The 13,174-nt window shown below is 37.9% G+C and overlaps 1 protein-coding gene across 6 annotated transcripts in view; it reads right to left on the minus strand.

The window, feature by feature from the left end:
- MED12L (mediator complex subunit 12L) overlaps positions 1 to 13,174 on the minus strand; it is a 341,749-nt gene that overhangs the window by 18,148 nt on the left and 310,427 nt on the right. For 5 of the 6 annotated variants that reach the window (XM_073023510.1, XM_073023514.1, XM_073023511.1 and 2 more), the window contains 4 exons: positions 7,645 to 7,734; positions 5,467 to 5,696; positions 3,691 to 3,847; positions 574 to 684 (listed from right to left, as the gene is read on the minus strand). In XM_073023510.1, the coding sequence (XP_072879611.1) occupies positions 574 to 684; positions 3,691 to 3,847; positions 5,467 to 5,696; positions 7,645 to 7,734 (588 nt within the window). The remainder of the gene's footprint in view (positions 1 to 573; positions 685 to 3,690; positions 3,848 to 5,466; positions 5,697 to 7,644; positions 7,735 to 13,174) is intronic. The other variant, XM_073023512.1, reaches the window with a different exon arrangement.

Consider the following 13,174-nt stretch of genomic DNA (forward strand, 5'->3'; position numbering starts at 1 on the left):
GGTGGGAACTGAACAATGAGATCACTTGGACTCGGGAAGGGGAACATCACACACTGGGGCCTATCATGGGGAGGGGGGAGGGGGGAGGGATTGCATTGGGAGTTATACCTGATGTAAATGACGAGTTGATGGGTGCAGCACACCAACATGGCACAAGTATACATATGTAACAAACCTGCACGTTATGCACATGCACCCTAGAACTTAAAGTATAATAATAATAATAATAAGTACAGTAAGATAACCTTTTAAACATACACAGTAAATCATCATTTTAACATTGTTTAGGAAAAAAAGCGTCTCGATGTAAAAATTTTTGTCTGTGGAGTAGTCTAAACAACATTGAAGAAGAATAATGGTATAACCTACTGAATCCCAAATATTTACTTGTATCTTCCTATGAAAATAAATATACCAGCTACAATGACAACAAAATTCTGGTAAAGTTCTAGGAAAAAATTGCTAGGGTATATTTAGGCTATGCTGATTCTTAACAATCTTATGAACATGAAGAATGCAATCTGCCTTTAAAGAAGAAACCCACATGTCTGATTCCAAAACACCAGGCCTTACCAAGGGCTGCTGGGGCTGCATTGCTTGGAGACCAAGGGTCTGACTCTGCGGCTGCGAGGACTGCTGGGGCTGGGGAGGCGGCTGGGGCTGGGGCTGCTGGGGCTGCTGCATCTGGAAAGAGGGTAAAAAGGTTATACACTTAAAAGAAGCTAACAGCACTGCTGAATCTGTTTTCCCCATATACCTTTTATCTTTTTATGTTGTAGTAAAAATATATACCTGCCTGCTGCATCTCTACTTTGCTGAACCTCATTCATCCTTTTGAGGGCAAGACCTAAACCTGCTCATCCATGAAGCCTTCTAGGACCACCCCAACCCCATAGATCTCTTCCTGTGGCAGTCGGTATTGCTGTCTATACCACGCTGCGCTGTCTGGGGCCATCCTTTCTGCTTACTGTTTTAATTCCTTTCATGTTATTTGTCCTTCCACATGTTTTATCCCTTCTTACACTACAGGTTGGACAGGGACTGCTCAGTAGTAATCTGCTCATTCCTTATGATATCTGGCAGAATTCTTATAGCTCCCCTCCTCCCCAAAAGGAAGATGCAGACTAGGTGCCATGAGACCTTCTGGAATAATTTACTTCATAAATTCAGAAATCATGTCAGTAACAGGGTTGGCTCAAACACACAGCTCTTGGGAAATGCTTCCAAGTCACAGAAGAAGTACAGACCAGACATCCACCAGGTGGGACACAGAGGAGAGAAAAATATTAATAGTTGTTTTGTCTCAATGACCTTTAAAATTTCCTCCACCTGAACACTTCATCCTGATAATGATGACAGTCTAGACATTTCTTCATCTTTTGCACTTTTCTAACTTGGTTTGCATACTATCCCCTCAATTATTGGTCTTCTTTATAGCCAAGTAATAAATAGTTATTGCCATATGGCATTTCTCATTAAGTGACAACGCTCATGGATCTGGAATCCTAGCAGAGGTCTGGGGAGCATGATCCCAACAAGAACAATGCAAGTTGGACCAAAATCACAATGATTGCAATATGATTCTCCAGTTAGTCCTCTAGAATCTCTTGTAAGAAAAACTAATGCAACTTCATCATTATTAACTTTTTCCTTTACAGAGGTGGCCAGTCACCAAAAAAGAAGTACAAAGTATAATCCTGATGTAGAAGCAAATCACTTATCTCCAGGGAAGAATGTATTGATGATGAAAAAATCACCAGAAGGACATATTATGCTAATTAGGATAAAAAGTACACATGGTTCAATAAGAAAAGGCTTTCCATATTTGCAGCCTTGAAAAACACCAACACAAGATTTAAAACTGGTAGGTAAACAAACAATGTGGTAACTTTCCTCAGTGATTTGGAAATGAGAAATTCTAAACTAGAGCAAAATATAAATTATCAATCCTAAAAAATTCTGAAACATAGCCTCAGATCTTAGAAAAAATGATTTAAGAAAGTGAGTACTAATAGTTATATTAATAATATTAGTCATAACATTAATCATAAAATTATCAAATGAGTGGTTTACTTGAATATTCTTATTTAATCCTTTCTACACATTTAAGAGATAGGTATTACAAATATTTTCATGACAAAACAGGATTAGAGGGCTTTTACCATTGGAAACAACATCTGTACAATGATTGAGATTACTATCTGTAGGCCATACTCTCCTAATTGGTGTTATGAATTTTGTGATATAACTTTTTTCTTTTACATTTTTAACAGGTCACAAATTGGGATGGAACTAATGACATCTTACTACATCTTACTACTAATGGCATCTTATAATTGGGAAGCCCAGTTCCAGAGTGTGTGTTGGCTTTTGCCTGTTACCTGGGCACTACCAACCAGAATTGTGTGGATCACACTAAATTCAGACTCAAATCCACCTGAGCTTGTGGTTCAAATGCTCAGGGGAGATATTTGTTTCTCCCCTCTATCCAGTCTCAAGGATAAGACAAGCTCCTTTGTGTCCCTTTTCTGGATGGCAGGTTTGCTTCTCACTGACCTCATACTGAGATGAGAGTACAGCCCTTGGGCACTCCAGCTGTACTAGACTCCTCATTTTTGGTGTTCTGTTGTTAGTAGTATATAAAGTAAGAGTGTATCTCAAGTTGGACTACTGATAAGATTAGAGCCCACTGTACAGTCTCCTTAGGAAATCTCCAATCCAATAACATAGGACAAGCTTGTTAATATTAAAGACAAATGACACAGGTAAACAACATAATGGCCTATATTTTTTAAATAAGCAAGTCAGAAACAAGAACGTATTACGGAAGCTGGGTGTGGTGGCTCGTGCCTGTAATCCCAGCACTTTGAGAGGCCGAGGTGGGCAGATCACTTGAGGTGAGGGGTTTGAGACCAGTCTGGCCAACATGGTAAAATCCTGTCTCTACTAAAAACACACAAAAAAATTAGCCGGGTGTGGTGGCAGGCGCCTGTAATCCCAGCTACTCAGGAGGCTGAGGCAGGAGAATCGCTTGAACCCAGGAGGCGGAGGTTGCAGTGAGCCGAGATCGCAACACTGCACTCCAGCCCGGGCAACAGAGGGAGCCTCCATCTCAAGAAAAAACAAAAATGTATCATGGGCAAGAAACCTTTATCTAAGTGACTTAAAATGTACATCAAATAAGTGAATGACAGTTCTCTGGATTCTAACAGAGACAAGATGAAATATTCTTTGAAACAGTCTATGTTCCTCCCATTTCAGAGGCTTATCAGACCAGAGGTGTTATAGAAATGTTTTTAGATTGCAGAATGCTCTAGGAATCTGGATGGCTCAGTTTTTTGTTTTCACATGTATGAAACTTTAAAAAAATTTGCATGGCTCCTACTTAAACAGAGGCTGGGTAAGCTGAGGCTAACTCTATAAAAGGCATCCGTCTGCCCTCCCAAATCTTTGTGAAATGGGAAGAATGTTCTGCAAAACGTACTCCTCTGCCCATAACCTGGTAGATACACGGAGAAAATAAAATTCTTGCCAAGTTGTAACTAAATTGTACCAATGTACCTAGCATCAAATACACAGGGCTCCTTGGAATTTGGCAACTGACGTCTACAGTGTTTTTCATTTTTTAACTGTTGCATATTTGCACTGTCTGAAGGATGATGGCATTGCCCTCATCTCCCTGCCCCATACCTGGAGGAGTCTCTGCTGCTGTCGAACTTGCGGCTGTCTGGGTCTCATGGGATCCTGAGGCAGGGGCACGGAGGGAAGGTTTGGATGTGCAGAAGTCAGCACAGCATCAATTCCCCCGCCCACCAGAGGGCTCTGCTGTAGAGCCTGATGGTTCAGTCTGGCAAAGAATAATGCAACTTGGTTCAGGCCCAAGCATAATGTCAAACTTTTAATCAGTGCTACCGGCACATTACATACACCACCCAAGAAACAATCAGTGCTCAATAATCCTTTGCACAATTCAAATAGACTAAAGCCCAGTGGTTAAAATAATAGATGTGACCACTTGAAAAAGGACAGCAAGCACATGACTTAAAGTAAAATTGCAGTCATGCAATAAATCACTTTTTAAACATTTAATAGTTTTTGTTTAAAAAGGAATATTAATTGAGCATTTACTTTGAAGCAGGCACTGTACAAAAGGGCTGAAATGTGTTACTTCATTTACTGCCCACCAGAGAGCCCTTTAAGGTCAGCAGTTTTGTTATCCCTACTTTAAAAATGAAAAGACAGAGCTAGAGGTAACTTATTAAGGCTATGTAGAAAGCAAATGGCATAGGTGGGATTTGAACTTTTGGGCTCTGAGGTTCAAGTTTGTGGGCCATGCTATGCTGCTATTTATTACAAAAATAGTACATACAATGCACATTTTCTAAATTATTATCCAAAATATCTATTTTCTCGAATGTGTTACTATCAACCTTGCCAAACTTTCCAAAGAGCGGTTACTTGGAGTCATCATGCAGCCATTGATGATAATAGATGGGAGCTGTGCTGCTATCTACTAGATTGACACGTTTTACATGATACTTCTTGTAAGACAATACTATCAGCAGAACTTTCAACGATGGCTGCAATGTTTTCTCTCTGCGCTGTCCAATAAGAGAGTGACTGGCCACAAGGACAAACTACACAATTTTGGGGTCTCAGTGCATAATGAAAACACAAGACTCCCTGATCAAAACTTAGTAAGAATTTCCACAGAGAAACTGCAGAGCATGAAGCCTTTTTAAACACAGGCCCTTCTAAACACAGTGCACATCACACACCATTGAAGCTAGTCCTGCTGGCCACATTTGGCTACCAATGAACACTTGAAATGTGACTAGTGTAACTGAGGAACTAAATTTTTAATTTTAAATAGTCTAAATTTAAATAGCCACAGGTGGTTGGCAGCTACTATAACAGACAGTGCAGTTATATGCTCTAAGGGATCTAATTAAACAAGAACAGAAAAAAGTCTATCATAATCCTGTTTTGCCAAACATCTCTGAGGTGGAAAAGGTAGAAACTAAGTTATAACAAAAATCTCATGTGCACTATGCACAATTAGTATTGGAATCATACATTTTATTGCTCCAATCAACATATTCTAGAAAGGCATTCCTAACAATAATCAAGAGTTTTCTCTGTTAGAGATCTTCAGAAAATTTTTAAAAGAGAAGAGGAAAAAAAAGAACACTGAATCAAACACAGTATCATTTAAAGACTGTTACACTCATGTCTTGGAAGACATGGGTCAAAACTGTAGGGTTTTGAATGAAATGAACAAGATGGAGCATTCTTTATGTTGAACCTCTATCTGGATATTACTAAAACTGAGATGACAGAATGCAAATTATTTTCAAATGCGCAAGCTCATAAAAACAATGATAAAGTACCATGCCCTATAAGAAGCATAAGAAACCCAAGAATGTGACTGTTCATTATTGCCATCATCATTTCTACATGTATCACCTCTGAGAGCCAGTCAGGGGCTGCAGGTACGGCGAGGCCTGCTGCTGAACATAGCCACTCGGCTGCTGCTGAATCTGTCTGAGTCTTTCCATTAGCACAGGGTTGGAATGTGCGGCCGGATAGGCTCTGGAGTTATAGCTGGGAGACAAGACCACACTGCCAGCCTGGTGCTGCGATGTCTGCTGCAAAGGCATCTGTGTCCCGTACATTGTATAGCCCTGGGGCATGGTCTGCAGGTAGGCACAAGGGAAGAAGTCAATATTTCCATTTATCACCCAGCTTTCCCATCACTATGATATATGGGGCAAAAACAAACTCATGAGGACTCCCCTGAAATTCATTGTTTTCAAAGGTTCTCCTAACTCAAAATTTGAGGAGTACTACCCTGGATGTAGGGAATCTGGCCAGAAAAGCCACAGAACGATCTGGCTGTGTAATGATTCACCAGAAATGTCAACTTAAAAAAAAATGAATCCTCATTTAGCTAAACTGGCTTTTAAGATTAGCTGCTTATTTTTAGAGAGGGGCACGTTTCTGTATAGAGATAATCAGGCAAGCATCCATACCTTCAGTGCACAGATGACATCAATGTTCAACAGATCCCAAGTATCATTAATATCATTTCCAAAATTAGTCAGAAAAGTTACCCATGCTCAAATGTAAATTAAAATAATGAAATACACTTTCCCAATACGTGACTACACCTCTCCAGGTCTGATAAATGTGTGTGTAGTAACTAACCAGTTCCAAAACCATAACAAAAAACTATCAATACCTTAGCCAGGAATAGTGCAATTGGTAACTGCTCTTTATCCTCTAGTACTGATTGGACTTAGTTTGGCACTCTACCAATAATGTGAACACTTAATTTTCCTAATGAATATTAATATACAAGTACCTAGTTCTTTGTATATTGTCACCTTATGGAAAAGAGAAACCTGAAGTTCTGCTGAATCACTAGGTACAATTTATAGAACACAATGCTAATTAAGGTAGAACAACATTGCTCTTCAAATCCTCAAAGCACTACATTTTCAGGTAGTTTAATGTCTCTGACTTGGAAGACAGGGAAATGGATAATGCACTTCTAGCAGGCAGCATGAATGGATCCAGGCTAAAGGACTCAGTGCCTGTGTAGGCCAGTGTAGGCTTTTCTTTCAGCTGTGGACAGAGACTGAATTACCAACCCAACTATCAACCTTGCCAACATCCCTGCATTCCTGATTCCCAGAGGGATAGGGTGAGAGTATACGAATACAGAAATAACAAAATTATTAGTAAAAGCAGCTCAAGATTTGCATTATACTGTGTATCAGGCACTATGTTAGTTCCATCGGTTGTCTTAAATCCTCACACCCTTCGTCTCTATTTTACAGAGAAGGAAACCAAAGCTCAGAGTAAGTAACTTACACAATGTCACACAGCTAGTAAGTTGCTAGGAACTGTGCCAAAGTCTGATTTCAAGACCCGTTATCTTCTTATTCTACCATGATTCCTCATTGATGCTATCTTTGAATATCACAATTTCAATTTATTTATGTATTTTGAGACAGGGTCTTGCTCTGTTGCCCAAGGCTGAAGTGCAGTGGTCCGATCACAGCTCACTGCAACCTCAACCTCACAGGCTCAAGCGATCCTCCACTTTAGCCTCCCGTGCAGCTGGGACTATAGGTGCATGCCACCACGCCTGGCTAATTTTTTAATTTTTATTTTCTTTTGTAGAGACTGGGTCTCACTATGTTACCCAGGCTGCTCTCAAATTCCAGGGCTCAAGCAATCCTCTCACCTGGACCTCTCAAAGTGCAGATTATAGGCATGAGCCACTGAGTCCAGCCCAAATATGACACCTTCAAAACTGAATTACATCATTACACATTATAATATAAAAGAAGTAACTCTGGGATTGTTAAGTATTTCAATATCTACAATCATCACTAATAAAATGTTTGAATTTAGTTTTAAAGGATTTTCCAGAATGTTTTATGCTCCTTAATCAATCCTAAGACTTGTTCAACAATCCTAATAATGCTTTTCTGAAATGTCAATTACAATCTATACGTAGAAGAAGTAATCAAAGTCTAGACCATAGGGAGTTGATATATTCTATTTACTTAATTTCCCACCTCCAATAACGAGCTTTGAAAATCCTGTCAGTACCTATGAAGCAAATGTGGGTACCTGTGCTTGCTGCAGCCCTGGATATTGAGGGAGCTGAGGGGAGGGCCGTGCTTGTGCAGCAAAGAGAGCAGCCTGGTCCCCCGGCTGGCCCTGGAAAACAAAGCCAAAGCAAACTCTTGATCATAACAGCAAGGGCTTGATTTGAGCTTCTGGTTAATAATTCAAATAACCCACATCTAATCTCATTATATGAATAAAGAACTCAAAGATTTTCAAAATGTATTAAATATTATTTCTCGTCAATTTCCTATGTGTGTTTAGACTGTTGAACTTATTCCCTCCAAGGAAGACTACAGATTTTCCCAATGATAACAAAGACATAAATACAAGCCTAAGTTATCAATGGTCTATTGAGCAGAAGAGGCTGTCAGCTGGCTTCCAATACATGCCAGGGTATAAATGTCCCACTAAGTGTGAAATCTGGAACCACAGGGCTGCACCACACAGTGCCTATACAGGGAAGAGAACGTGTGGTACAGACACATGGCGGCATATACAATTTTTATGACTTTTTAATGAAGCTTCTTCACAGTGACCTACTAACTGCCTATTTAGCCAGATATTCAAGGAATACTTTTAGTATTTCCTATGACTCTAAAAATCAATGAGAATACAGTCAATAAATTTTGTAAGTTAATAGTAATTACTTGTAAGTAATATAATTCTAACCAACTACAATGCAAAATAAAACCAATTAACATCTGTTCACCAATCTTAATCTAATACATGTTTTGGCCCTAAGAAAACAAATATATTCACAAGAGCAGTTGTATGTGTGTTTTATGTTTTGGTGGCAGAAGTTACTCCATGGAAGCTTGCAGTAATAATCACAAAAAGAAGTCTAGTTTCCTACCACTCTGTTTTTTTTCAGGACTGATTGTAAAGAATGAGATTTATTATGGGATTATTTTACTACTGTCTTTAATAGAGATTCTCATTTTTAAAAATGCTAAATTATAGTTGCATAAAGCTATTTTAATGTGCTTGAAAAGTAGTGTAGTTATTTCTAGCAGGGAGAAAGGGGTAAATATGTAGCTTAAGAGGAAGGACACCAACAATTATTAAGAACAGATCATATTTCAGAGGCTGGGCTTCTGGTTCTTACTCTCATTTTCTCACAAGGACCCTATAGGAAAGGAGCGTCATCCTCATCTTCAGACAGGAAAAACCAGGCTCAAATAGCTTAAGCAACATAGCAAGCTTGCCCAGCAAGAAAGACCTGGCAGTGCCATGATCTAAACTCCAGGAAGTCTGACGTGAAAGCCTAGGGCTCTTTCCATTATCATGAGATGCCTCCATGTGTGACATTAAGGATGAAAATACTTATTTGGTGCTTATTCTGTAAGGACATATAGCCTTGTAAAATCATCCTAATGAGAAACCAAAAGGACAATCTCTATTAAGAATTATTAATGAGATACCAAAACCAAATGCATACCTGAGACAGTTAAGCCCTTTCTATGATCCCCACAAAAAATCATGGGCCATTTATGAAACTTCAGCATCTCTCTAGGTGACTATCTATACATGAATGAAACATAAAATTTTTGAGTATACCTCGGAGGGTATCTACACATAAGAGCTTCAACAAGAATCTTACTTTCAGAGTAGGCTATCATGAAGATACTCTTAGTCTCTAGCTCATTAATCTGTTAAAAACAACTGTATCTCCATTTGCCTGGGTTAGAGAAAAATAGCCCAAACTTCCTCTGTGAGAACCCATACCATGACAGTATGACTGTCAGGAGCCTAAAACTGTTCCTTCCAAAGAATCGAAATGGCTCTTGATCCTCCAAACACTATGCCAAGGAATCATTAAATCAACCGGATCCTTAAAGACCATTCCTGGACACTAGCATCGTACGAGGTCCCTGAGACATACTGTTGTGCCTCTTTGTGGAGACAAATATACATATACCCTCATTTTTACAAAACAGAAAAATCACTATTTATATATGAGTTAGAATCTAGGGATCGATAGGTAGTTTATAACACTTGTGCCCTCTTTTTGCTTTGTATGAAGCAGGATGCGATCTGCATGTGACAGCTGCGTGCAGATGCATAAAGTAGATGTTTTCTAACTCTTTGCTCTTCTTTTGCTTTTATTGAAGAACTGTATGAAACACATTATGATTTACATGGTAGAGAGAACTAGAATACTAATAAGTTATATATCTGAGCTATTGGACGATACTCTCATTTACAAATATTAGTTGAGATGATGGGAATTTAAGAAATAGGAACTGTGCAGGTGCAGTGGCTCACGCCTGTAATCCCAGCACTTTCGGGCCAAGGCAAGTGAATTACTTGAGTCCAGGAGTTCGAGACAGCCTGGGCAACATGGTGAAATCCCATCTCTACAAAAAATACAAAAAATTAGCTGGGCATGGTGACACGTGCCTGCAGTCTCAGCTACTCGGAAGCCTGAGGTGAGAGGATTGCTTGAACCTGGGAGGCAGAGGTTGCAGTGAGCCAAGATTGTGCCACTGCACTCCAGCCTGGGCACCAGAGTGAGACCCTACCTTAAAAAAAAAAAAAAAGAAAGAAAGAAAGAAAGAAAAAAAGAAAGAAGAAAGAAAGAAAGAAAGAAAGAAAGAAAGAAAGAAAGAAAGAAAGAAAGAAGAAATAGAAACTGAAAACTATCATTCTACATTTTTAAAAATCACAAAACACTCAGAAAAAGTGCTATACTTTTAAAAGGAAAAAGGAATACAAGTTGAAATATGGTTTTGACACTTTCAACCATTTATGTCTAAAAGTGAACTATTTATATGTGAACATATTACTTTCCCTCCCGACCACCAGTTTGTCCCAACACACTACTGAAGTATAGAAAATAATTCAGATATGCAATCTTCTCCCTGAAAAAATAACAAACACCCCTATGTGACTAGCACTTCCCAATTCTGCCATGCATAGCTGTTATCATCATGTGCTCCTAAAAAGAAAACACCCTAATCTCTCCTATCAGACTGAAATGGATTCCTACTTTTCTTTGTTTTTTCCAGAATAATGCCAGGAACACATTATTTCAATTTGTAGAAACAGTTCAATTAGTTGAAAACAGAATGAATAAGTTCTTTAATAACTTGAAATATATTACAAATGTTAAATAAGAACCACAATGTGGGAATAAGTCAAGGAAACTAGAGACTGAGAATTAGTAAAAACTTTTAAATGTTGGTGGGCATAGGTTTGGCCACATTAAACCAAGATCAGATGATCTAACATGTCATCCAAACTAGATAAGCCAGGACAAGAGGGCAAAGTGAGACCACGCCTGGTAAATCAGGACATCTGGTCACTTTAGTTCCCTGTTAATTTCTGAAAAATTTTCAAGCTTTATTTTAAATTAGTGCCTAGCACATATAATAAGTGCTCAGTAAATATCTGTTCAGAATAACTAAGATTTAATTTAGTTTATCTGTTAACCAAGAAATCTAGAGGTAAATTAGGATTTATATTTGAGCATCAATTACTTTACCAAGTGCTTTCTAATTGCCTTACAGTTGTCAGCATTGCCTTTTGAAAACTCAAGTTTAATTTAATGTTTAGCATCTATCATTCTAATGATTTCTTCTTCCTGCCAGCATTCATATCTGGAGAGTAACTTAATTTCTCCCTATTTATTCTGCTCAACCAAAACAATCGAGGCCACTTTAACTTCATATTTTTTAATGCATGGAGAGACCTCTCTGGGAACATGACTTGTTTGTTTTTGTTTATGCGAAACACAAAGTGAGACAGCATCTCACTTTGTTGCCAAGGCTGAAGTGCAGTGGCGAGATCACACTTCACTGTGGCCTCATATTCCTGGACTCAAGAGATCCTCCAACCTTGGCCTCCTAAAGTGTTGGGATTACAGGTATGAGCCACTGCATCCAGCCTGCAGGAAGGTAGTTTTTGATGGCATATTTGTGTCTAGCCCGGTGCCAGGTGACTTTAAGCATATAAGTAAGAGAGAATAAGATATTTGTTCCCTGCTCAAGCTTCCATGCCTCAGATACCTGACTTGTATGTGCAAAGGGAATGATCTACAGAGAACTGCGACAGTCTAATAATTATATAAGCCCATCTCTACATTACTACCTGAGATAAATTCCTACACATGGTCTCTTTACTTCATTTTTATGCACTTTGCTTTGGGTTTACCTCTATAAACAAAATATAAATAAAATATAACATTAAATATGTAGTTTCTAAAATTTCCATTTTTAAGAAGCTTCTAAAGAAGCTGTGCTGTTCAATATTGAACTATCTTCCTAACCTTTATAAGAAGAGTTCTCTCCCTTACTGCTGTATTTTTTAATTGGACAGAAGTATGTGAGCTCAAAGAGATGTTGACTCAAAGGCTTTTGGCATAATTTGAAATCAATGCATCTGATGTTTTAAATTTTTGATAAATGATCCTGAAACATAATTTTCATTCTTTTGTGTCTTAATCTCTTCTGTATTGCAACTACACCCTCAATCAAATGAGAAAATGTGAAGAGCTCCTTCTCACATAGGACTGGTTATACCTCCAATGAGCGATCAATAAGGATTATAATCAGAGAATTTCAGAATCAGGAGTTTCCTATCCACTCAATTTACTAGTAATGATTAAAATCCTTATTTAGTAATTTTTCAGTAGTGTTTAAGGGTTACAAGTAGACAGACAGTTATATTTATAAAAACCATAGCCAGATTTTGTGACTTGGTTTCTGGAAATATAGATTTGGAAAAAAAGTAATAAAAGGTACATAACAAAAACCAGTGGGTAATGTTTTACAAGTCACCTAGCAGAAAGAGTTTTATTTATAACTCCTAGTTTGGAAGTTACTGAGTGCTTTAGGCTAAAACAACACATGGTATGAACCAGAAGTTGTGGCCATCACATCATATTGGTTTATTTCAACTGCAGACAACAGAGAGGAAATTCTATAATTATAAGAAGTCTTGTTGGCTAGTCATGTTTGATACTTTTAAAAGTTTTCACCTCAGATACAACTTGGTTGGGAATCAATGAACAGTAACTAACTGCTAGAATAATCTAATTCATTCTAAAACACATCCCATACAGTAATGAACCTTTATGGTATTAGCATGTCCAAAAATTATAAGAACTGATTAAGTATATATTAACTTCCTAAGAAAGCAGAATATTATAGAAAAATAAGAGCGGTAAAATGAATAGCAAAAATACACATTTTTCATTACTTTGAATTAATATAGAAATCATGGGACCTTTTGACTTTAAATACTTACAAACAAAATAGTTGTCAATAAAAACATTTTTTAAAAAGTCAGTGATTGATGCAAATTGTTTTCTATCTGAATTACATTATCACCTGAATAATAAACAATGCCCTATAGCAAACATAAACTGTCTCCAAAACATTTTGGAACTTCATAGTTTAATTCAAGTTTTTCAATAACATCCTCACCTGACCCATGAATACCATAAAGTGTCAAGAAAAACAGTCTTTTCAGAAAAGTTTCCAAGCTCTCCTTTGCTGAAAGTAGTTACTGGAGAAAAATGCCTATATAA

The sequence above is a fragment of the Chlorocebus sabaeus genome, chromosome 15, assembly GCF_047675955.1.
Source record: "Chlorocebus sabaeus isolate Y175 chromosome 15, mChlSab1.0.hap1, whole genome shotgun sequence".
Classification (NCBI taxonomy): Eukaryota; Metazoa; Chordata; class Mammalia; order Primates; family Cercopithecidae; genus Chlorocebus; species Chlorocebus sabaeus.